The sequence below is a fragment of the Eucalyptus grandis genome, chromosome 2 (genome assembly GCF_016545825.1).
Source record: "Eucalyptus grandis isolate ANBG69807.140 chromosome 2, ASM1654582v1, whole genome shotgun sequence".
Classification (NCBI taxonomy): Eukaryota; Viridiplantae; Streptophyta; class Magnoliopsida; order Myrtales; family Myrtaceae; genus Eucalyptus; species Eucalyptus grandis.
The window spans coordinates 50315063-50339397 of record NC_052613.1 but is presented as its reverse complement, the minus strand read 5'-3'; the positions used below and the strand labels follow the sequence as shown (position 1 = coordinate 50339397).

At 42.0% G+C, this 24335-nt stretch overlaps 3 protein-coding genes across 5 annotated transcripts; all 3 read left to right on the top strand.

Annotated features, from left to right (window-relative positions):
- The first annotated feature begins 1545 nt into the window (after positions 1 to 1545).
- On the top strand, positions 1546 to 5512 carry LOC104433414 (alpha-1,3-arabinosyltransferase XAT3). Its single transcript, XM_010046154.3, has 2 exons — positions 1546 to 2053; positions 4154 to 5512. The coding sequence occupies exons 1-2, from the start codon at positions 1909 to 1911 to the stop codon at positions 5425 to 5427; spliced, it is 1419 nt and encodes a 472-aa protein (XP_010044456.1). The 5' UTR covers positions 1546 to 1908; the 3' UTR covers positions 5428 to 5512.
- Positions 5513 to 9305: 3793 nt separating this feature from the next.
- LOC104433413 (hypothetical protein) lies at positions 9306 to 15254 on the top strand. Of its 3 annotated transcripts, XM_039306133.1 has the most exons (5): positions 9306 to 9772; positions 11008 to 11250; positions 11450 to 12236; positions 12379 to 14517; positions 14877 to 15254. In XM_039306133.1, exons 1-4 carry the CDS (start codon positions 9701 to 9703, stop codon positions 14511 to 14513), a joined length of 3237 nt encoding a protein of 1078 aa, XP_039162067.1. In that variant the 5' UTR covers positions 9306 to 9700; the 3' UTR covers positions 14514 to 14517; positions 14877 to 15254. The 3 variants fall into 3 exon arrangements, with proteins under 3 accessions (XP_039162067.1, XP_010044454.1, XP_039162066.1); XM_010046152.3 differs by lacking the exon at positions 14877 to 15254 and having other exon boundaries at positions 9307 to 9772; positions 11015 to 11250; positions 12379 to 14810; XM_039306132.1 differs by lacking the exon at positions 14877 to 15254 and having other exon boundaries at positions 9307 to 9772; positions 12379 to 14810.
- A 2488-nt stretch (positions 15255 to 17742) lies between these two features.
- On the top strand, positions 17743 to 20532 carry LOC104433412 (pentatricopeptide repeat-containing protein At2g03380, mitochondrial). The gene has a single exon (XM_010046151.3). It carries the CDS (start codon positions 17843 to 17845, stop codon positions 19958 to 19960), a length of 2118 nt encoding a protein of 705 aa, XP_010044453.2. The 5' UTR covers positions 17743 to 17842; the 3' UTR covers positions 19961 to 20532.
- The last annotated feature ends 3803 nt before the right edge of the window (positions 20533 to 24335 follow it).

The following is a 24335-nucleotide window of genomic DNA, read 5'->3' as shown; positions in this document are numbered from 1 at the left end:
AATCCAAAAGAGATACGTGAATAGAAAAGATGTATCTTAATTTATTGGCATTCGTTGATCCATTAACCATAATTATAATCATAATTATAATAGTAACTTCTTGTTGTTGCTGCAAAGGATAGAGAAGACTGCGGATAAATTTGTTGCACTCACTCATGCCTAGGGGTTCTTGTTTGGGGACAACAATTTTAAGAGCGCACCATAACACGACACGAAATTAACGAGGTGTGGATTCAAACTAATCATGTTCGGATGAGTTGAGAGAATGTTATAGATGAAGTTAAATATTTTTAGGGGTTTTTTTGTCTTTTCCATTAAATTTGCTTTTAGGGTAAAAATTATACCTTTATATTAGCGATGGCAAGAGGCTAGCCGTGTTGAAAAAGAAAATAGAGAGGTAAGAAAAAAGAAAAGAAAAAAAGTCCATTTTTATTTTTTGTTTTTATTTTTTATGAGGGTTCTCAATTTCTTTGTGCCTTGATCTTGAAAGAAGATCATTGTTGTATTTCAATTTTTTTCGAAGTCTAGTGGATTCGTGGATTACCTCTGCTTGAAGACGTCGCCCAAATTTGGGTGATTTTCGTTAACAAATCTTCTAGCGTGTTCTTCTAATTATGTTCTTTTATTATTATATTCTACTTGGTGAATTATTTGCGTGCATTATTTTTCTGGAATCGAAGTGCAATTTTGTAAAAGAGAATTTTGACAAAGACTAGGAAAATATTATTAAGTTGCAATCCTATTCTCGATTCATGTAAGAATTGCATAAAATGGGTCAATCTTTTTCACTCAACAAATACTAGTAACCATAAATTGGGTGATGTATAAAGCATCACGGAAAAGAATAGTTAAAAATTGGTATAATTAGGTGCTCTGGCAACATTCTTTCGAGTTGAGCATACTGGTTGGATCATGGAAATTTACTTAAGCCTTTGCAATTCATCGATATAACCACCCCTCGAAAAAAAGCTCATCCTCATTTCCTTGAAACATCACCCAGGAGGAAATCCTTATCAACACAATAAATGAAACTCAAAAGGAGGAAAATGCATTGCAAAGTTAATTTGCGATAGAGGAAATGTACGAACGATATGCAATCGAGATGGTATAATAAAATGAGTCTAGAGAAAAACCAATAAACAAAGGTATTAAACCAAGAACGCGTTGAGAAACCTAACCAAACCCAAATATTTTCTTGTGCCGTCCAAAGAATCTCAGGACACGAGCCGGCGGTGTCTCTCCACCTACGACCAACGAGCGACACCCCGACGTGAGGAGCTGCTCCACAGCAAGCACCGCAAGATACCATGGCACGCACCAAGATCAACTCCCTGCGTTTGACTTCGGTTATATAGTTCGCTGGTGCAGTGTCCTTTTAAGGGAGGTCGATATATGATCTCCGGGTGATTTGTTTCTCTCTTTTCCTTTTCCGATTCCTGAAACGACATGTGTGTTGAATCATTATTTCTGCCGCTTGTATCTACCTACTCAGAAGAACAGATGCCTATAATGTTTTCTTCTCTTTTTCGGCCTTCTTTGACACCTGTGCGAGTCTTCGCCGTTAAAGCCCGCTGTCCCTAGCTGATCCTTAACGTATAAGCCTCGCCTCTCTCTACCCCCCCTACGTCCCTACTCTCTCTCTCTCTCTCTCTCTCTCTCTCTCTCTCCAGCATGCGTTTCTCTTGAGAGTTTTGTCAAGAAACTTGATGGGTCGTTGACACACGGCGAGGCCTCCACAACCAAAGAGCTGCTTTTTCACAACCAAACGTTGCGAGCGTTTTCCCCTGATCTCTCCCTCGTGCGTGCGTGCGGGTGCGGCTTCTGTCATTAAGGCAGAGGTGGTTGCGAATCATCACGCCTTGTTTCTTTGGGGTCTCTCCTTGGAGCGAAATAATCGCGTGGGGTGCAATGAGGAAGAGGAGCCAAGGGGCTCGGGTGGTGCTGGTAGGCCTTGTTTTCCTCGTAGCGCTCCTGGTGCTTCGCATCAATGTCTCGACCTTATCCAGGCTGAGCGTTACTTCTCCTCCACGATCCCTCAACAAGAACGGTCAAGGTATGCGTTAATGCTACAGCCCTCTTCAGATCTCTCTCTCTCTCTCTCTCTCCATGGCTGCTTTAGTTTTCTTTTGGAGGACTTTACTTCTCGGATACGGGTACTGATTCTAGATAATCAGTAGCCGGCAATTAGTGCATGGCAAGTAAAAAGAATTTCCTAGGGGGACTTTTGTATGCTTCTTGTTGAGTTCACTCCACTCCTCTACAATGGTGTGCTTTGCTCGAATTGGTGAAAGCTTATTTAGAGCGAACGCCACCCCAAAACGGGAAGAAAATCTCTACGTTTTTTCTGGACATTCTGCAGCTGAGATTTCGAAGTTCTCCCAGAAATTTTATTTCCTACGTTTTCCGGCTGCATCATAGAGAGCAGCTTGTGGTTTATGCTCACGTTAGCTTTTCAGGACCATTGATTGGGTCTTGCCATAGTCAGTTGCCGAAATTGCTCGATTCTTTGGCAGATTGCATGGACCAGAAATAAATGAGTTTACTTGTCGATGTCGCGGAAGCTGGCTGTAGATGTCCTCCACAAAGTAAACGGCAATGTGTTTCATGCGCGTGGTCCGGGGTCATCGCATATCTTCCTTTGAATTCATTGAGGTCTCTAAGGTCTGTTGACAACCGGCTATTCCACATGGGATGCCGCAATCTTCTCGCCCCGATCACGCAGGGTTATTCTAAAGTCATAAGGGGCCGTGATTTTAGGGATGGTCTTAAGGTATTTACCACAGTGACGATCGAACTTGAGATGACCTTTCGTTTCTCAATAAGAAAGGTCCTAGTGTCATGGATCAAAGGTTTTAAAAGCACGATAGGTTGAGAAGGTGGCTACATCATTATTTTCCAGGGAATTCGTGCAATTAATGAAGTAGATGGCAGGATAGGAGATTAGATCTCTACCATTTGATTGGAAGGAGTCCTGCAATTATAATTAGAGGGGTTCGTGTCACTATAGGGGTTCCCTCGCCCCCTATATTGCAATATCCATGAATTCAACTCAAGAAGAGCAAAAAGGGGAGCATCCTCTCTAGAATACTCCTCTTTAAAGTTTCTCTCTATGATCCAAAATAGACCAAGTGAGAGACTGATCGATTGCCAAGAGAAACGAGTCATTCAGAACCTAAGTGCCACACCGTCGCAAAATAGCTTATGCAAAATAGCTTATGCAGTTCCAACGAGAGGCAAACGAGTCATTCAGAGCCTAAGTGCCACACCATCGCTATCTCCAAGCCGGCCCGTGACATTAGCACCTAGCTTACCATTCCAACCCAAGAAGGGTTGTGAACACTAAGTGCGAGCTATCTACCATTAATTATTACGTCCGTGGTATATTCGTGGAACCGTCTTCAAATTCTCAGCTACAAGTCAAAGTATTGACCATTGAGTAATTGGCAAAATCAATATGTGCTGCACATGTTTTAAATTGATTTAATCGAAGGGAACACGGTCAACAGCCGCCGTGATTGTAAAAAAGTAGGAAAAGGATTGCCAATTTTTGTTCGTTTCCAGTAGATTCGATCGTGACAAACACAGTCTGTACTCGTTGCTTGCCGTCTGGTTTCTGATTTGTATATTCATAAAGACAGTTGACGTTTTCAACTAACACAATGATCAATCGCATGGAGGGAAGCGAAGTTTTGATCAGTCGACCGTCTGCAGGACTGCATCGCGAACTTAATCTTCCTCTACATAATCATCGAGTCAGCACTCTCGAATAAAACAAATCGATTAACTAGAAGCAAACGTAGAACCCGCTTGCGTGCTTATGTTTGGCTCTCTCTTATCTTAGAATGTGTTTGTTTTATTTCTTATCTTTACCTAAATGATGTATTTATTTGAGTGAATTTTTTTCATGAATTAGTTTTCGAAACTTTCCGTGCGTCTAATTTATTAAAAGTGATCAGTTAATAAAAATCATTTATAGTCAGAGAAATTATATACGCTTAAAATTAAGAAAATAAATTTTCTTATTTGAAAATGAAATAATTTTTTTTTTTGAAATTTTTTTAGAAAGTATTATTATTTTTTTTTATCATGAAATGTTTGACTCCACTCCACGTTCCGTTGGACCGTTGTCTGACTGTTCTTCTGCTCCCTGTAGGTACGAAATGGCTGTTGCAGCGAGAGATTACGCGGGTCCCACTCAACAGCCGATCGCAATCCCCTCCTGAATCTAGAGAAGTATCAGCAGCGGCAGCAATCACCTGCGACCGGTCTCACCACGCGTACGACACCTGCGCCGTCAACCGCCCCACCCTCCTCCACCCACGCACCGCCACCTTCTTCCTCCTCCGCCCCACCGCCGGCCGCCTCTCGCCGGAGAAGATCCGCCCCCACCCGCGCAAATGGGAGAACTCCACCATGTCCAAGATCAAAGAGTTCACCCTCGCCTCCGCCGGGCCCCCGGAGGGCCTCCGGTGCGACGTCGAGCACGACGCCCCTGCCCTCGCGATCAGCGTCGGCGGCTACGCCGGCAACTTCTTCCACCAGTTCGGCGACGGCCTCGTCCCCCTCTACGTCACCGCCAACACCGTCTTCCCCGGCCGAGATTTCGTCCTCGTGATCGACGGGGCCAGCGATCAGTGGATGCACAAGTATGAGGACTTGCTCCGAGCTCTCAGCGATCGTCCCGTCGTATACGTCGACCGCGCCAACGCCTCGCATTGCTTCCCTTCCGCTTCGGTCGGGTTGATCTCTCACGGATTCATGACGATAAACCCTAAATTGACTCCTAATTCCAGAAGCTTCTTGCATTTCCGCCGATTCCTGGATGAGGCGTACCGGCGCAACCGCCCCGGGGCCGCTCCTCGGCCTCCGGCGCGGAGGCCGCGGCTCGTGATCACCGCCAGGACCGGAGGCGTCGGGCGAGTGATCCTGAACCAGAAGGAAGTCGAGGACCTGGCGAGGGCGATCGGCTTCGAGGTGGCCGTCTTCGAGCCGAACCGGAGCACGCCGCTGCGGAAGGCGTACGAGCTGATCAACTCCAGCCACGCGCTGGTCGGCGTGCACGGGGCGGCGCTCACGCACGCGCTGTTCCTCCGGCCGGGAGCGGTGCTGGGGCAGGTGGTGCCGATCGGAGGGGACTGGGTGGCGCGCGCGTGCTTCGAGGAGCCGGCGCGGGCCATGGGGCTGAGCTACGTGGAGTACGGGATCGCGCCGGAGGAGAGCAGCCTGGTGGAGAAGTACGGGAGGGACAACGTGCTGCTGAGGGACCCGGCGGCGGCCAAGGGCGGCGGGGGTTGGTCGGCGAAGGTGATGAACGTGTACTTGAAGGAGCAGAATGTGAGGTTGGATTTGGTGAGGTTTAGGGGGTTTCTGGAGAAGGTGTACGGAAAGGCCAGGAAATTCATGGAGGACGAGGAAGGAAAGGGTTAAGAATGAACTTCGAGAATCAATGTCTGTTAATTATAATTTTTCTTTTTTCTTTGTCTTTTTTTTTTTTTTTTTTTTTTTGGGCGGGAGGGGGTTTCAAATTTCTTTGTTAATTCCTCAAAAATATTTGATTAACTGACTCTATTTACGTTGCTATGATGTATAAAGTATATTTCTCGAAAAAAAGAAGAAGTGGAGTTGTTATGTCTAAAGAGACGTTCATTTGGGTGGATCAAAGTATGGCGCACTTCCAAATTGCAAAGATGAATATACACTCTTTCTATGGAGGATACTAGTTCTTTTGCAAGCACTAGACGCGTCTCCAATTAAATGTCAAAGCCAATCCAATGTTCCACCTAAAAATAAACAATTCATAGGGTAATTGCTCAGTAACTTCAAATTTCCATCCTTTCCTTTTTAACTTGTTTCGTATTGAGACGAGTGTCTTATGATAATTTGAAGGGAAACATAAACTCAAGAAGTTGGATACATGAATCTAAGAAGCATATACGAGGGCATATCAGAATCTTGATACGCAAGTTCATAAAAATAGTGCAGGCCCACTTATTATACTTTCTTATATGGATGGACCCAATTATAATAATCTATCTTTTCATAAGGTCCAATCTCACATAACATCGGTACCTCCTTTTGATGATTGATGGAGCCTAGTGATGAAAGACCCAAACGCACGAAAACTGTCCATTTCATAAGAATAAATACCATGCTGAGAATAGATCCCACGCCCTCAAAATTCCCATGAACCCACTTTTCTTTCTTCTTCTTATTTTTTTCCCCCTTTTTTTCCTAACCTCCACGCGAGTTCTTGCGCAATTATTGGATATTTGCTGAGCCGGCAAGCTGCCACGCCATCCGTCCACTCAATTTTTTCTTCCGAAGAGGCTGATAATGACGGGGGCCGGACACCCTGGGCTTCGATTTCTGTGGTCTTTTACATAGTAGAATTCCAATTAACTTTTGCTCCGGATCCTACGCCATGTTCATTCAAGTCCCGCCCATCGGAATGCGGGTTTCATAGTCACATCAAGTGCTATAAAATTGACATTTTTCATCACTTTAAAGTCGTTATTAAGTGCATCTGATAACTGGGGAATATTATATCACTGCTTATGTTGCAGAAGAAACTAATCCATGATGTCCACGAATTCATCTGGGTGACAAATTGACCGTATCTATTATTCGATTCTTTTTTATCTATCATCACGCAACTTTTCTCTCCTTATCTAGCACTTTAAAACTTTCGATACTTTATATTCAGCACCGGTATATATTCTTGAGATTTTTCTTTTTTCGAATTTATTAAACTAACCCTAAAGGTTTTGCATTCAGATGACGTGGCATCTTAATGCGGAGTGCATCCAGTCGCCAAGCATGGCTGGGAATTGGCCACAAAATAAAATAAATAAAAAAGAAATCGCTCAAGGAAAAAGGCACACATGAGCCAAGACATCAAGAGAAGACTAATGATTGTGCTCTTTTGAGAAAATTACAAGTACCGTCCGCGACTTTATTCCCCGTGTCGGATGTCATCTGTGCAGTTTGAGACTTAGAATTACCAACCTAATTTTTTGCAGGTTACCCCGTCCTCAATATCGGATTTCCCCTTCTAAGATTAAATTTCAAGTTTGCATGAGGACAGATAAGTCCTTTTAGGTTGGGAAAATGTAAAATGTAGGTTGTGAAATTTTGAGGGGTAATTTGATATGAAGAGCAAAGTTAAGGACAGTTTTTGCAATTAATCTCTCAATTCTTTTTTTATTGATATCAAGAGTGTTATTAGAAATACACAAGTCCGTACTTTATTAAAGCGTTTCCAAGAGAATTTCCAAATATAATCTGTGGGCCACAAGGCTCGCAACTTTTCTCCTTCCTTGATTTTCAAAGTGTGAGTTGTATACATCACTAAAAAAAGCTGGTGCCTAAATTGAATTTTTTTTTTTTTTTAGTTCTTTAGCGCTTTGAGTATAATGTCTGGCCTTTTAGGAAAACCTTGTGGGTTAAGCAAATGAATGCACTCTCCGAAAGTCAAGCATACTTAATAACAATAATGAAAAAAAAAGAAAAGTATATGAGTTAGTATGGATTCCAACAGACATGTCGGCTCTAATTTAAGCCGATTTGAAATCTGAGCGAATCAACTAAAAACAAGTTACAAAAGTTCAAGAGGACCAAAACAAATTATAAATACTCGAATGGAAAAAAAAAAAAAGGGGAGCACGATTCCATATATCAAAAGTAAAATTTTCATATTACTTAAAATGATTTTATTGAAAAAGAAATTGTCTCCTCCACATATACAATCGATACTTTACAAGCGAAATAGTTCTTCATTAGCTATCCATAAAGCGTATTAGGGGAGCACTCGTGAATAACATCATAATTAATTTTTTGATTTTTTTGGGCCTGATGGGAGTTGGAGGGTGATTATCAAGCGTTAAACATTCCAAGTGACCTGGCGCCATCTTATAAAAATGGAGAGAGCATTTTGTCTGCATAAAAGCAGACACGTGGTGGGCATTATTTAACAATAACAATAATAAGAAAATTATTAATATTATTATGGTGATCAGCCAATGGGAGGCGAACTCGACATCTTTAGGGATCCCATTCTCGCGAATAGACCCCTTCCGGACAAAAGGTCACACATCTCTCCCCAATCCTCAAATCCTCTTTCCAACACTCCTCCTCGGACCCCACTGCTGCTTTACCCCCCCAAATAAAAAAATAAAAAAATAAAAAAACCATTTGTTTAATATAATACCGGCTTTTCGTAAAGATGTTTAGAATATCGTTTAAGTGGGCGATTGGGAATGATTTTCCAAGGCAGGTCAGGGGCATCTAAAGATCTGCCAATCAAAAGTTTCGGGCGTCTGGTAAAAGTTAGTTTTAAGAAATCACGACTCGAAAGCTGTCTTGAAAATGCTCCAAACTCACGCCAACACGCTATCCCCCTGCCTTTTTCAGCGGTTTTGATGACCGACCGAGTATCTTGTTTTTCCACTATAGCCCTATTGACTAAACATGCGTTTCGAATGTGCCCTTACATCTTCCTCTCCTGTTCGTCGAAAGCGACGGCCATATAGAGAGAGAGAGAGAGAGAGGGAGGTGGTGTAGCCTGATCATCGGAGGCGGGGTTGCGAGACGCCGGCATCGCCTCGCTGGGTCTCGCCACCTCGAGTTGACCACTCATCAGAGCCTCAAGTTGCCTTACTCGAGGCCAGCAATTCTGCGATAATGCTATTTTGGTTGGGCACCGCCTGTTTCGGGAGTCACACCTCAAGTCAAGAAATTTTGCTCAAATGCAAAGTCCTAAAGGTTATAATAAACTTATTATCCACGATAGCTTCACGGCTCGTTCACACAAAATGGAAGTTGTATCTATTCTCAAACTGTTTGCGAACGCATCGATTAGTAAATTCCATCACCATCTCTGCAGAACTAAAACTGTTTTCCTTTGAAGCTAGGTCATTGCGGTCCGACATTCAAATTGCGATGGCTCGGACTCGTTAAAGAACTCCAAAATCACCTTCACCAGTTTGACTCCTATAAAAATATTACTCTGGAAAAGATTAGTCTCCGCCCGAAAACCAATCACCCCGGTAGGTGAGAAGTCGAGCCTAGAAAATGCCCCCATTTCCATTAATTTTCCTCGCGAAATACCTGAAATATTTGCACTCCACATATTATATCGGGGAAATAAATATTAAAAAAAAAAGAAAAAAAAAACAGAAGGAGGAACGAATCCAACAACATTAATAAATAAAATAAAAATAGGAGAACTGGGGCTATAGAGGGAGAGAGAGAAGTGAAGAAAAGCAAAGCAGGGAGAATAAAAAGAGACCGGATGTTGACAAATTTCACGTCACTGTTCGTAGAAGCTTTCATTCATTTGTGTGAAGATCTCTCTCTCTTTCTTTCTCTCTCTAAAAGGACAAGGTCTCTGCACTTTCTCTCCTCGAAGAGGAGACACAGAGAGAGAGAGAGAGAGAAGAGAAGAGAGTGGCCCAGGAGATCGCAATCGCCTTCCTCCCTCCGCACGCCGCGACGAGGATCTAGACCTCGTTCTCATGGAGCTGCGCTAGCAGCAGCAGCGGCAGCGGCAGCAGTAGTGACGACCTTGGCCTTTCCGCCTTCTCGGCTTTTCTTTTTTCTTTTTTCTTTTTTCTTTTATTTCCCCCTGTAGCGATTGATTCTTCGATGCCGTTGCTCGTGAGCTGGAGGAGCTCGGAATTCCGGTCGGCGTAGGGCGGGGTCGATGTCCGGTGGTGATCGAGCTCGCCGGAGTGGTTTTCTGGGAGGTGAGGTGATTGGAGGATGTCGATCTCAGGTGAGCGCCCCTCGATGATGTTTAGCTATTTTGTCCCTTTTTGATATGTCTCCTGCGACGTTCGTCTGATTGTTACGTCGATTGAGTCTGATTAGGATCGTTCGCCCTCGTGTCCGGCGTAATATCTGTGATTTTGAGGATGTTGAGTCGTTACATCTGGGAGCGACGTCGGTGGCCATTGCCTCCTCGTCTGGAGTCCAGAGCCTCCGTTGCTTACCGTAGAGATGTAGTGGAGACGGTCGAAATCGCTTGATTTTTTGTATTCTCCACTGCGTCCCGTGTCTAGTGAATTTGGCGTGATAAAGCTGAAGAAATCCGCAGCTTGTTTGATCACAATGATTGTGGTCCTCTAATGGCAACTCGAGTTCATGAGTGAATGACGCTGAGCGACTGTTTGCGGGTTCACTTCCCTTACCATCTGTGTGAGTTATCGAGAGAAAAGTAAAGACTGAGGGGTGCGAGAAAGAGAGAGGGGAGGGATGGAGGATAAAGAGCTTAAATTGTTATTTGATGGTCTATGAATGTGCATCTCATTGTGAAAGGCGATGGTTAAAGTTCATGGAAGCATGGTTTCAGTCCGAGGGTAAGTGGATTTGACTTTATTCTACCCGTGCTTCATAAAAGTTAACTCGCCACGCAGCACGACTAATTGGAGTATATGTAGGTCTGCTCTCTTGGATGTGATAAATAATGTCTTTCCATGTTGTCCAAATTTTTTTGGATAGATATTATCTTCTTGTGTTGATGACTTATGTATACTTTCCATCAAAGGAGAAGTAGGTGCAGAGCATCTGTTGTAAAACTATTAATTCTTTATGGAATGGGTTATGTAGACCCAGTAATTATATAATAGAACAACTGAAGTACTAGCAAGGCGAGGCATGTTAAAATGTGGGGTTTATTTTGTATTCCTTTCCATAAGTAGCTTGTAGCTGCTTCTTTCGCATATCCATTTTTCTCGTGCATTAATGCCTTCTTGCATTCTCATTTTTCTTTGGGATTGAAGTCTTCATGCAGAAGAAGTTCTGAATTATGAACTAAAAGCCCAATTCAGTGGTGTTAGAAAGTCTAAGTTTTCTTTTCTTCATAGCTAGAGCAATTAGTTGGGAGTTTGTATTTTCCCACATTCTTTGCCCTTTTGGTGGTACTTATAATGACAGGAAGATAATTATTGTTGTTATGATTTTCATCATTAGGAGGTCTTTGAAATGATTTCTGAAATAACTTTCAATCAACTGTCAGGGGTGACCGCAGAAGTGCAGTACAAGAGGCATCCAGCAGGGTACTATCCAATGAGAGATCTAAACGAAGATTACTACATCTGTAATTGGCCTCACTATCATCAAGATAAGGCATTATTAAGCAAGCAGTTGTACAATGGTTTTTGGTCAAGACCTGCTGCAGATGAATTCACGGGGTCTGATAAAGATGTTGTCAAGCAAACAATAATTGAGCATGAGGCTGTGTTCAAGAATCAGGTATACCCTCGTTTCATTTGTTATTTGATTTGAAAAATGCTCAATGTTCTTAGCCCTGATCGAATGTTTATGGCTCGAAATGTGGTAATCCTATCTTTTTAAGTGTCATTTTGTGTTTGATGTTGGGTATTTTGTGTGCTGCAAATTGCAGTGTTTTTGTTTGTATATGTTTAATTCCACTATTTCTTGCATCATCCAGGTATACGAGCTTCATCGGTTGTGCAGAGTCCAAAGGGGTCTCAAGGATGAAATCAAAAGGAAGGGACTGCATATAGGTCGGATAGCTCCGGATACAGAATCAAGCCCTTTGCCATTTCGATTAACATCTGAAGATGCTCAGAAATGGCATTTTTCCAGCTTGCCTGGTGCGAGTTCATGTTATGGGCCATCTATTTCAGATACTAAAGGCATTCCTTTGAATTCTCCAGAAGGAAATAGCACACAAGGATCTTCTTTTGTGCGTCAACATGGAAGTGCTTTGAAATTGAAAGAGGTGTTGGAGTGTAGACCTTCAAAGGTCAGAAGAAAAATGTTTGATTTGCAACTTCCGGCTGATCAATACATTGACGATGAAGAATTAGAGCAGATCGAGAATGAAAATGGATCATTGTCTAGTGATATTCCTTGTCAAGGTTCTAGGATTGTTGCTGGGAGTTCTGTAAGCTTATCTCATGGTGGATATGCTGGCAACTACACAGATTCCGCCAGATCAGATTTACACATAAACAGTCGAAATGTGGCTGACCTGAATGAACCTATACAGGTTGAAGACATGGATGCTTCTGCATCTTTTGCTCATGCAGGCCATTTCTTCTCTGAAAGGGAAATGCGCAGCCAGGAGTTTTTTATGAAAGCGAAGCCAAAGATTCTAGGTTTTCTTGATCAAAAGGCTCCAAACTCCATTTGTCAAAGTAGCAGTGGAAGTTCAAATGCACATGTCAACATCAAGAATGATGGAGGGCTGTCCTTCCATGTTCTTAAACAAGGTAAATGTTGGGTTGAGTTGTTCTCGAACTTGGATTAAATTGCTTAAGTTGGATATAGATCAATATTATGACTTCCACATAGATGAATTTAGACCTTACACCTTCAATTGATCTCTCTCTCTCTCTCTCTCTCTGTGCACAGGGCAGGACAAGGTTGACCTTCAACCTGTTTCTCAGACCCTCCAGTGGGAGAAGTTTTGCTCGTCATCCCAGCCAGTGCAATCTTCATTCAAGAAAAGTTGCAATAGTCCAGCATATCTTTTGACAGATCAAGCCATGATAGGACACAGCAGAGAGAGGACAAAATGTGGACTAGTAATTTCTGAAAGTTCCAAGAATTCAGAATCGGTCTTTGCTTCTGATTCAAGAAACTTCAGGTGCTCTGGTTCTTCTGACAATTTGAGTAATAGTTTGAGCCAGAAGTCAATGGTTGAAGGGCTTCCGAGTTTAGATTCATATAGGACTCCCAGGAAAGATTCTCAACCTGCAGCTCAGAGCCATGGATCATTTGGTAGCAGGTGGCTTGATAGCAGTGCTAGTCTGAGTTCAGGTTATCAGAATTTGCCTACTCAAAATGGATTCCCTTACGAACTTTCTTCGAGATCTGAGAAAGCATCTGTTTGCATACCAGTGATCAACCACGGCAATCATAGCCATGCCAGTAGATATGTAGCCTCTGAGCAATTAAACACTAGGAAATACATAACTTCAAATTGTGCGATTGTGGACTCTGAGAGAGAGATAAAGCGAAATTCGGTGCTTTCAAGTGGTTCATTTCGCAAGTCGACATCACCACAGGGTGTGGCGATAAAAAATAGAGAGAGTACACAGCATGAAACTCTTCTGGTACCTCATTGGCTTAGAGTTATGCCAGCTCATGAGAGGGAGAAAAATTCTGGAATAGACTCGAATCATAGAGAGATGAGTTTTGTTCAGTCATCTTCTAGTTATCTGAGCAGCAAAGTTGATGCTGGAAATGGCCCGAGCCAAACATTTGCTCAGTGCGCGGAATCTTTCTCACCTTTGTGTAAAGTGGAGTCCAAGAGGATGGAAATAGGTGAAGATCCTGATAGAAAGATTTTTGGCTTTCCTATCTTTGCAAGCCCTCCTACTTCCAAGAATGCGTTCTCTCCCCTTGCCTCTCCATCTATATCCATCAGTCAGGAGTCCAAGTGTGAAGTCATAGATCATAAGAGGGAAGTAAGAATGTTTGATATTAACTTGCCCTGTGATCCCATTTCTGAATGGAGTGAAGTGGCTGCTGAGGAAACTCTGGACCTAGAGAAGGAATCTAGTACCAAAAACGCTTACTTGAAACATGAATTTGATCTAAACTCCTGTGTTCTTGACGATGAAACTTCCACGACGCCATCCGTCCCAAGTGTCGTTGGAAAGGTTATTGTGGAAATAGACTTGGAAGCTCCACCTGTTCTTGAGACCGAGGAGGATAGTTTCCAGGGAGAAGAAATTCCTGGGAAGCCACTGGAAACATCTGTACCATTGCCTCAGAAAGAAACCGAGCAATCTTTGGATAATCTAGGCAAAATGGCAGCAGAGGCAATAGTTGCCATCTCAACTGTTGCTGTCAGCAATTGTTTGGACAGCATTGTTCAGGATTCACCAGAAGAAGCTTCTCTAGACTGCCTTGACTGGTTTGCTGGTATAGTTGCCTCTTTTGAAGACCATAGTTCTTGGACCAGGTCTGGAGCTGCTCCAAGAGATTGTAAAGAACAGAATGTTGAAGAATCTACATCAGAAAATCTTGATTACTTTGAGTCCATGACGCTGAGACAGGTAGAGATGGGGGAGGATGAATACCTTCCCAAACCACTGATCCCTGAGACTCCATGTGCAGAAGATGTAGTAGTCACCCCAGCATCAACTCGGCCTCAAAGGGGACAGGCTAGACGAGGGAGGCAGCGGCGAGATTTCCAAAGGGACATCCTTCCAGGCCTCGTTTCACTTTCGAGGCATGAGGTGACGGAAGATCTTCAAACTTTTGGAGGGCTTATGCGAGCGATGGGTTATTCGTGGCATACAGGATCAACGAGGAGGAACTCCGGTAGAAATGTTTCCTCAAGAGGGAGGCCACGGTTAGCAAGTGGGTCCCCTACTGCAGCGTCGGACGCCACATGCAGTCCAACGATGCACCAGAAAAATACTGTTGAACTGGGACTCGAAGATAGAACCCCAACAGTATGGGGGAATACACCAAGACGGCCCCGGAGGCAAAGGTGCCCAGCAGGCAATCCTCCATTACACGTGCCCTCAACATAATCTGGTACGAGGCTCGATGTCTTAACGGGGCTTATGAAGGATAAAAAGAGAAGCGCTGGTTGTGGAATTATGGTTGTTATTGTTAGGGAGACGATGGGGTTAACGTTGTACATTTCTTCACCCATAATTTGGGTCCTTGATTGTCCCTCTGTGGTGGGTTACCTCTTTAGTTATTCACGAATAACTACACGATGTCTGTGGATATTGCTTTGCACTTTAATCAGGTCCTCTGCAGAGTTTCCTGTACTTTGAGTGCCGACTCTCTCGGGAACAAGAAATGTTCCTTTTGTTTTCTTACTTTTCGGTTTGGAAGGGAGTGTTTCGGGGTTGCGATCCTAAATTTCGCTTTGTCTGTCCAAGCAGGGACTCGGGACAATCTTTCAAGTGCTGGTGATGGCAGGTTTTGGGTTCAATTCCATACAGACTCGCCAGATTTAAACAATGTCGACTGCTATCAGCTTCCATCGATGGATGCTTCATCATAATTCATAGTCGCTAAGCACTTTGGCAAGCCTCAATATTTCCTTCTGCACCAGAAAATGAGACAAGACGAGTCTTCTTCTCTACCGAGCGTGGATAGAAATTGATGTTGGTGTGAAAATCGGGTCAAGATTCTCGGCCTAGAAAGTTCATCTACTTAGAGAAGTCGGCATGTATTTTATAAATGACACCATATCAATGTGATAAATCAACGCATTGACTCTATTGGATACTCCGAGTTCCAACCATTCAGATTTGACATTTGGGAGCGTTTTCGTGGGGGAAACACGACAAGAGCCCAATATAATGAGTCAATCAGAGATTTGCTGAAGTTAGGCCAATACAACATTAAGGGGTCCATTCTCATTGCTTCTTTCTATCATAGCCATGCACATGGGAAGGGGTCTTTATTTTTATGTTTAATTATTTATGGGTCGGGAAGGGAAATTTTGTATAGTCAATAGATCAAGAGAAATTAAGTAAAAACTTCAGAGAGGAAATATAAATCCAAACTATAGGTTATTTTCAATGTCGTTCATATAAAATCTGAAATTACCAAAGACGTGAACAGCTATCTTCGTGTCTTCTTTGAGGTGGATAAATTTGATCCTGCGGTCGAATCTTCCAAAGAGTTTGGCGGACAGATAAGCTATTTTAGAGAAAGCAAACGGAAGGAAGAAAAGAACGCGGGGAGCTCGCACGCGCGAGGGGGAGCGCGTGGGGGAAGAGAAGGGGGGGCGAGGCAAAAGCGCCTGCCAGATACGACGATGTCAGTGTCAGCGTAAACTTCTGGTGGACAATCTCTATCGACATGAGAGGAGGGGAGTGAGTGAGAGAGAGAGAGAGAGAGAGAGAGAAAGGGGGGGTCCGGTCAGACAAAGGAGTCAGAATCAAATCATAAAAGTCTTTCCTGTCTTTTCGCCAATCACATGGCCATCAAGTCCCACCTTTGTCCCCACGAGAAATGATTGCCTGCACTGGATTTATCGGCGAACCCCATTTCTGAAAGATCCATGTGGGTCCCGCTCGACTTTGGAGGGCTGAGATTGAATGGACTCCTGAGCCGATGGTTCTTTTCCGCCCTGACAGATCAGGCAATGGCCTTGCTAATGAGTATTTAGAGATATCTATTTACTGTACTTAATTTAAAAATAAATAAATTTTCTCGATAATAGATAATACACTGGAAAATATCAACTTACCTTATTTTTGATTTAACAAGCGCACTAAAACACTCCTAATCTATAATACATGTATAAATATTTACCGTGGAATTTGACATGGCTCACCACTTTTGTTGAGAAAATGTGTAATTATTAATGGTCTGGACGCATAATATACACTTGCTCATTTAATGATTTATCTCGTTGTTCCGAGAAAAGACATGCAAATCCTAAGAGGGATTTGTTTTTTTAATTTGGACACGAAAACTAACCTTCAACAATCTCGATTGATTAAATCAAAATGGAAAGGAAGGTGAAATAAGGAAAAGGCAATTGATTCGGCTAATTAGTAAGTAATTCCACTGGTTGGTTTAGGACTTAACTAAGCTATTATCTAGGTTGATTACTACTTGTTACGTCATCGATTCATTGGTCATTACATTGTGTTACTATTTAATGGGGATAATTACATTAATGGTATTTGAATTTTGGCCAAATGTATAATATTGTCCCAAATTTTTTAATTTATTTAATGTAACTTTTAGTAAACGTATGATATTATCCCTAGATTATTATATACATAAATTCAATTTATTCGCTGGATTATCTTGTTAAATTGAACATGTATAGAATATTTATAAATTATATTGAACAAATTAAAATTTTAAAAATGACATTGCATATTAAGTTAAAGTTCATAGATCACATTAAACAAATTAAAAAGTTCATGAATCGCTTATCAATTTTTTCATGTTTGATCAATTGCATTGCCTAAGGTTCACTCATTGGTGGAACTCGGGACCATCACTTTGCACACAGCCACCCATCATTCCCGTACACACCTAGGACCATCATTGCCTTGCCGAGCTCCCGTCACCAGCCAATATCACCACCAACCTCCATTTTTCTCACAATCGTGAATCACATGTCCAAACATGGCCGCAACTTCCTCCCTTCATCTCTCTTTCACACACACACACACACACACACACACACTCTCTCTCTCTCTCTCTCTCTCCAATTAACATCGTCTGCTAGCCCCAATCACCCCGCTGCCATCCGTCCGTGATGGAGCTCGAGCCCACGAATCTAGGGCTAGAGCTCGACGCCCGCGAAGGAGTTAGAAGCCACCAACCTTCCGAGAGATCTCGACGGTAGACACAACAGGGCGAGGGAGAAGATGAGACCGCGGGGCAGTGGCAGGCGTGCATGCTGAGAGGAGATGGGCTGAGCAATGGGTGGGTGGGTTACTGTTTTGGATAAATGGATGGATTCAAGGGTCAAAATCGACAATAAAATAACGATTGCATCGTCCAATCTCAGATGCAACTTCAAACGGAGCGAGAAATGCGAGGATGCTAACCATAAGTTTTCAAAACCTTAGAGAGCAAATCAATATGGGGATGAAAAGTGACTGATTGATTTTTTGAAATTCCCCTCGAACGGTTACCTCGGACGACGGCAGTCGAATGGGCCGGGCTTTAAGTCGGCTTCGGCCCATCCAAATTAGACCCACGGCCCATAATCATCGACACTTGCTACGGGCTCGAGCTTCCTGGCGTTTCGTCTCCGCCCACAAAGGAAGAGGAGAAAGAAGCAGAGCAATGGCGGGAAACACAATAGCGCCGGATGCGGAAGCAAGACGCGGCGCGGACGCAGTGAAATGAGAGAAGGAAGAAGACGCAAATGCGATCCATTCACGCATCTCTCCCACAAAGGGGCAATCTTTACAATCGGTGGATTCGTCGGCACTCGCAACGACCCCTCGGACGTTCTCAGTTTGATCAGAACAGCATCGCATCCGCAGTCCCCTCTGTCTCTTCCAGCCCCTGCTTTTCGCTTCTGGGTTCTTGCCACGACATCCGTTCTCTCGAGAAAGTGCACGGCTTGCTGATCGTTCGCGGCCTGACGGGCCATCTTCCCTTCGACACCAAGCTGGTTAGTTTGTACGGTGGCTTTGGGAGCGTCGGGCTCGCACGCTTGGTGTTCGATCGAATTCCGGACCCGGATTTGTATTCTTGGAAGGTCATGCTGAGACGGTACTCCTTGAACGGCTGCCATCCGGAGGTTGTTCGGCTCTATTGGCGGATGAGGGGTTCGGTCAAGGAGAATGATAATGTCGTGTTCTCGATCGTGTTGAAGGCCTGCAGCGAGTTGCGGGATATAGATGGAGGGAGGAAAGTGCATGGCCATGTTGTCAAGGCGGGTAGTCCGGATAGCTTCGTGTTCACTGGTCTCGTGGACATGTATGCAAAGTGCGGCGATGTCGAGTGCTCCCGCCAGGCATTTGACGAAAATGTCGACAGGAACGTTGTTTCCTGGACTTCGATGATTGTTGGGTATGTGCAGAATGGTTGTGCGGAAGAAGCACTGGCATTGTTCAATCGGATGAGAGAAGAATTGGTGGGAGGCAATCAATTCACTGTGGGGAGCTTGGTCACGGCATGTGCCAAGCTGGGCGCTCTGCATCAGGGGAAGTGGCTTCATGGTTATCTGATCAAGAATGGTATAGAGCTGAATTCATTCTTGGTGACAGCTCTTCTAGATATGTATGCTAAGTGTGGTGAAATTATAGATGCTGAAACTGTATTTGACGAGCTTTCGTCCACTGATCTTGTCTCATGGACAGCAATGATTGTTGGTTACACTCAGAGTGGCCATGCTTATATGGCATTGAAGTTATTTACAAATGAGAAATGGGCGAGCCTCATGCCAAATTCTGTTACTGTTGCAAGTGTGCTTTCTGCGTGTGCTCAGCTGGGCAATTCGAATGTGGGCATGTCTGTTCATGGTCTAGGAATTAAAATTGGGTTAGAAGAGAGCACTGTGAAGAATGCGCTTCTTGACATGTATGCAAAGAGCCAAAGGATGGAGGATGCCTGTTGCATCTTTAATTCAGTCTCTGAAAAAGATGTAATTGCCTGGAACTCATTGATTTCTGGGTTTGTGCAGAATGGGTCTGCAGATAAGGCCTTGGAATTGTTTCGACAAATGAGATCAGAATCTCTCTCTCCTGATGCTGTCACATTGGTGGTTGTCCTCTCTGCCTCTGCTTTCCTGGCCGTCCTAGCTGTTGGTTCCTCGCTTCATGCATACTCCATTAAAAAGGGCTTATCATCATCCAACGTCCATGTTGGAACAGCACTATTGAATTTCTATGCTAAATGTGGGGATGTGGAATCAGCCCGTAGAGTTTTTGATGCAATGGATTCTAAGAACACCGTAACTTGGAGTGCAATGATCGGTGGTTATGGGATTCATGGGGATGGTAGTGGGTCTCTCACTCTTTTCAGTGACATGTTGAAGGAAGAAATAAGGCCTACTGAAATAATCTTTACTAGTATATTATCAGCATGCCGGCACACAGGCCTGGTTGGTGAAGGTTGGAGATACTTCAACTCAATGTGCCAAGACTACAATTTTGTGCCTTCAATGAAGCATTATGCTTGCATGATCGATCTTCTATCTCGAGCTGGCAGGCTCGAGGAAGCATTGGAATTTATAGAGAAAATGCCAATGCAACCAGACATTAGCTTGTTTGGAGCCTTCCTTCATGGTTGTGGACTTTATTCAAGGCATGATCTTGGAGAGGTGGCCATAAAAAGAATGCTAGAATTGCATCCTAAGGAAGCTTGTTATTATGTGCTCATGTCCAATCTCTCTGCTTCCGATGGTAGATGGAGTCGAGTTAATTACTTCACGGAGTTGATGGAAGAAAAGGGGTTGAAGAAGTCACCTGGTTGTAGCATGGTGGAGATGGATGCTGGGGATAAATTTTCTGCTGTCAGAGTTGCAACTGTATAATAACGATGAAAAGTGCTCTTCTTACAACTGGTTCATGGGGGTCAAAGATGGGAGGCTAACTAAAGATTTGGAGCATCTTACAAGCGATGCTGGGGTCCAGAGTCCGGACAGTCAACCAGTATCAGATGGACACTTTAGAACCTTGAGACACATATGGTGTGTTGAGTGGTCAGATGATCAAAGACTGAAAAGGAATTCCTGTTAAGAAGACAATTGCAATGAACAGAGATGAATAGACTATTTGCTCTGGTTTGATGAGTCGAAAGATCCCTATATCTTGTCCTTGAAGATTTACCACAGCCCGGCGCTGGCAATGATCTGTCAAGTAAAAAAGCAAAGGATATCGATGTTGGGTATACAAAAGCATTTACTTGGAAACACAAGACAAAAGTCAGATCCGAAAAACTCCAATGTCTACATACATGTATATGGACAAAATATATGCTTTCACTCTTCAATGATTGGAAAAAGAAGAGGGGAAAATATGTGTCACTCAATCAAAACCAGTGACGGAAAAAGTGTATTAGAGGGAAGATATTCTTTTCTACTTGCTCATTTTAGTTGTTCTAATAGTTCCAAATTTCTTTTTTTTTTCCTTTGATAATCTAAAGGCGTTATACAAATCTCATAAATCAATAGAAATCAAGCTTCTAACCTATGCAAGTAACTCCGACGTAGAACAGTTTGTATATAATTGATAAAATTCGAATATGCGATGTATGTTATAAAATATATGAACGGATAGAATACATGAATGAATATTCATTATATTCATCTTATCCAATGTACTTATTATGGTGTATCAAATGTTCTAAGTACATCTCCCTATACAATGAACGTTCGTCTCCCTTATCTAGTACATGTATCATTCGATACATTGATATTAATTATTAGTACATTCTTGTTTTCCTATAAATAGGAGTTTAGTTTTGATGTACAATACAACAACAATAACAACACAACAACACAGAAACACGATAGTGAGATACTAGAACTAAAGCTCTCTCATCTTGCTTTCTTTACTATTTTTGGTGTTCACTTGCTTTCTCTTCTCAATCTTTCTTTATTATATATTCACAATACAATATTTTACAACACGTTATCAGCACGAAGATCTACTGACTGAGTAAGTAATTTTTGTAAGCACGAAAATCTACCGACCGAGTAAGTAATTTTTGCAAGGTGGATATTCTTTTTATTGATCAACTTATACTTCATCTTCTTCTATCAATTCTTCATTTTTATTTTTATTGGCCTGAAGCCAAATTTCAAATCTAAAAGTATCCTTCTGCTACTGAAGTAGCGGTGGACATTTGGAAATCCTTTTAATTAATTTAATGATTTATTTTTGCAAGAATTATGGCAAATATTAAAAAGTCCAAATTCCACATCCTCGAAATGAGTGGAAAAAATTATCTATCCTGGTGCCTTGACATGGAAATGCACCTCCAAGGGCAATGTCTCGCTAATACAATTATAGAGGATGGAATCTCAAATGAAAAGGATAAAGCAAATGCGCTGATTTTTATTTGCCGTCATTTGCATGAGAGCCTGCAGACTCAATATTTATCCGTTCAAGACCCTCATATCTTGTGGAGGAGGTTGAAGGATAGGTATGATCATACCAAAATGGTTATCCCCCCCAAGCACAATATGATTGGCAAAATCTCAGAATACAAGATTTTAAATCAGTGTTTGACTATAATTATGCTTTATTTGACATTGTTTCTCGGCTTGAGTTATGCGGTATCAAATTTGCTGATGCGGAATTGTTAGAGAAAACTTTCTCCACCTTCCATGCTTCAAATATTATATTGCAACAGCAATACCGACAACGTCAGTTTGTCACATACTCTGAATTAATTTCTGTGCTTCTTACTACCGAGCAAACTAATTAATTGCTATTAAAAAATCATGATCTTAGACCTGCTGGCTCAAAAGCATTGAAGCACATGCTAACTTTGAGAAAAATACTAGCCAATTTTAAGGGCTATAAGCGCAAGTAAGAACATAATCCTAGAAGGGATGGCAAGAAATTTAACCGCCCTAGGAAATCAAACTTTGGCCTGAATCATGGCAAAGAAAAGAAGCAAAAAAATGTGATTAATGAAAGTATTTGTCATCGCTGTGGCATGACTGGACATTGGTCACGTACCTATCGTACACCAAAATATTTTGTTGACTTATACCGGGCATCTTTAAAGAATACGGGCAAGTGTGGTGAATCTCATGCCATTGAAATCAATCCTACTGCCATATCTACTATTGAGGCCAACAATATCTCCGTTGGTGGGACTCCTCTTGCTCTAGCAAATGCATTTATCTCCGATTACTTTGATGAATCAGATTAATGGATAATAATTTGAACTTTGAATTTTATGTTGTTTCGCTTTAAATGTATTACTTTTTTATTGTTCTTTATGAAATACTTATGAACCTTATATAATATTTATTTTTGAAATTTTATTCGACTATATAACTAATATGCAACTTTTATGATACTTGACACCTGAAGTTGTCAATATAAATGCAAATGGAAAATCCTGAGAAAAAGGAAGATATTTGTTTGCTTGATAGTGCAACAACACATACTATATTTTGTAGTAGACACTTTTTCTCGAGTATGACATTGCGTAAGGCGCAAATCCATACAATATTAGGTCTTGTTTTGATTATTGATGGTTTTGGGAATGCCACAATTATTTTGCCAAATGGCACCATTCTGCATATTGAGAATGCGTTTCTAAGCATTCGATCAAAAATGAATCTGTTCATTTTCAAAGATGTACGCCGTAATGGGTACCATATTGAGACTATTTATGAGCAAAATAATGAATATATTGGCATTTCCTCTTATAAGATAGGCCTGAAGACCATCCATGAGAAGCTAGAAGCTTCTTCTATGAGTTTGTATTGTGTCATGATTAAGGCTATTGAAACCTACACCACCACATCCTGGAGATTGGTAAACCCTAATCAGTTTGGATTGTGGCATGATCGCCTTGGTCATCCTGGCGCTTCAATGATGCGTAGGATAATTCAAAATACAAAATGACACCCTTTAAATGATATAAATGTATTGTTGTCCAAATATTATAATTGTGAGGCTTGCTCACAAAGAAATCTCATTATCAAATCTTCTATAACAAAGGTTAATTTTGAATCTCCTTTATTCTTGCAAAGAATTCAAGGTGATATTTGTGGACCAACCATTTCGATATTTTATGGTATTAGTGGACGCATCCTACAGATGGCCCAACGTTTGCCTATTATCTATGCGCAATGTCGCATTTGCACGTTTACTTGCGCACTTGAAGTGTGATAGACCGATAGGATCAAAAGATACTGCTCCTCGAAAATGAAGGGGAAAGAATCATGAATCTGCTCCAGAAGAGCTTGTCGTTGTGCTTGCTCCCAAAGAGCTTATTGCCTTGAAGAGGCGCAAACCCATGAAAGGAGCACTAGCCCCGGGAATACTGAGAATTCCATTACATATTGTAATGAAATTTGAGATCGGAATGAAATCATCATTGATGATGTTTTTGCATTCTTAGTTACTCATAAAATTATGGATGATGATTGTTGAATGTCGTCAAAGGCAAGATTAGCCTAAGTGGGAGGAAGCAATTAAAGCTGAATTAGCTTCTCTAACTAAATGAGAGGTTTTTGGACCTGTAACTCGTATCCCCGATAATGTAAAACCCATTGGATATAAATTGATATTTATCCGAAAACGAAATGAGAAAAACGAGGTTGTCAGGTATAAACCCCGACTCGTTGCCCAAGGATTCTCCCAGAGACCTGAGATTGATTATAATGAGATATATTCACCTGTGATGGATATGATTACATTTCGTTTTCTCATTAGCCTAGCAATCTTTGAAAGATTGGAAATGCGTCTTATGGACGTAGTGACGACGTATCTATATGGCTCATTAAATTCTGATATTTATATGAAAATTCTTGAGGAATTCAAAATGCCTGAAGCATGCACCCTGCAATTTATTCTCAATAAAATTACAAAGATCCTTGTACGGGTTAAAGCAATCTGGTTGCATGTGATATCAACGCCTAAGTGAGTACCTAATTAAGGAAATGTACAAGAATGATTCTATCTGCCCATGCGTATTTATTAAGAAATCAGAAATTGGATTTGCTATTGTAGCAGTTTATGTCGACGATATAAATTTAATTGGAACTCCATAAGAGTTAGCTGAAACTGCTTGAATATTTGAAAATGGAGTTTGAAGTTAAAGATTTTTGGGTAAAACCAAACTTTGTCTTGATCTAGAGCTTGAGCATAAAGCAAATGGAATAATCGTCCATCAATAAGCATATGTTGAAAGATTGCTTAAATGTTTCAACATGGACAAAA

Bases quoted from the DNA above. Each gene is read 5' to 3' on its own strand.
- LOC104433414 (XM_010046154.3), top strand. From the start codon at position 1,909: ATGAGGAAGAGGAGCCAAGGGGCTCGGGTGGTGCTGGTAGGCCTTGTT. The intron at 2,054-4,153 runs GTATGCGTTAAT...TGCTCCCTGTAG, and splicing joins CCTCAACAAGAACGGTCAAG to GTACGAAATGGCTGTTGCAG.
- LOC104433413 (XM_039306133.1), top strand. From the start codon at position 9,701: ATGTCCGGTGGTGATCGAGCTCGCCGGAGTGGTTTTCTGGGAGGTGAG. The intron at 9,773-11,007 runs GTGAGCGCCCCT...ACTTTCAATCAA, and splicing joins TTGGAGGATGTCGATCTCAG to CTGTCAGGGGTGACCGCAGA. The intron at 11,251-11,449 runs GTATACCCTCGT...TGCATCATCCAG, and splicing joins AGGCTGTGTTCAAGAATCAG to GTATACGAGCTTCATCGGTT.
- LOC104433412 (XM_010046151.3), top strand. From the start codon at position 17,843: ATGCGATCCATTCACGCATCTCTCCCACAAAGGGGCAATCTTTACAAT.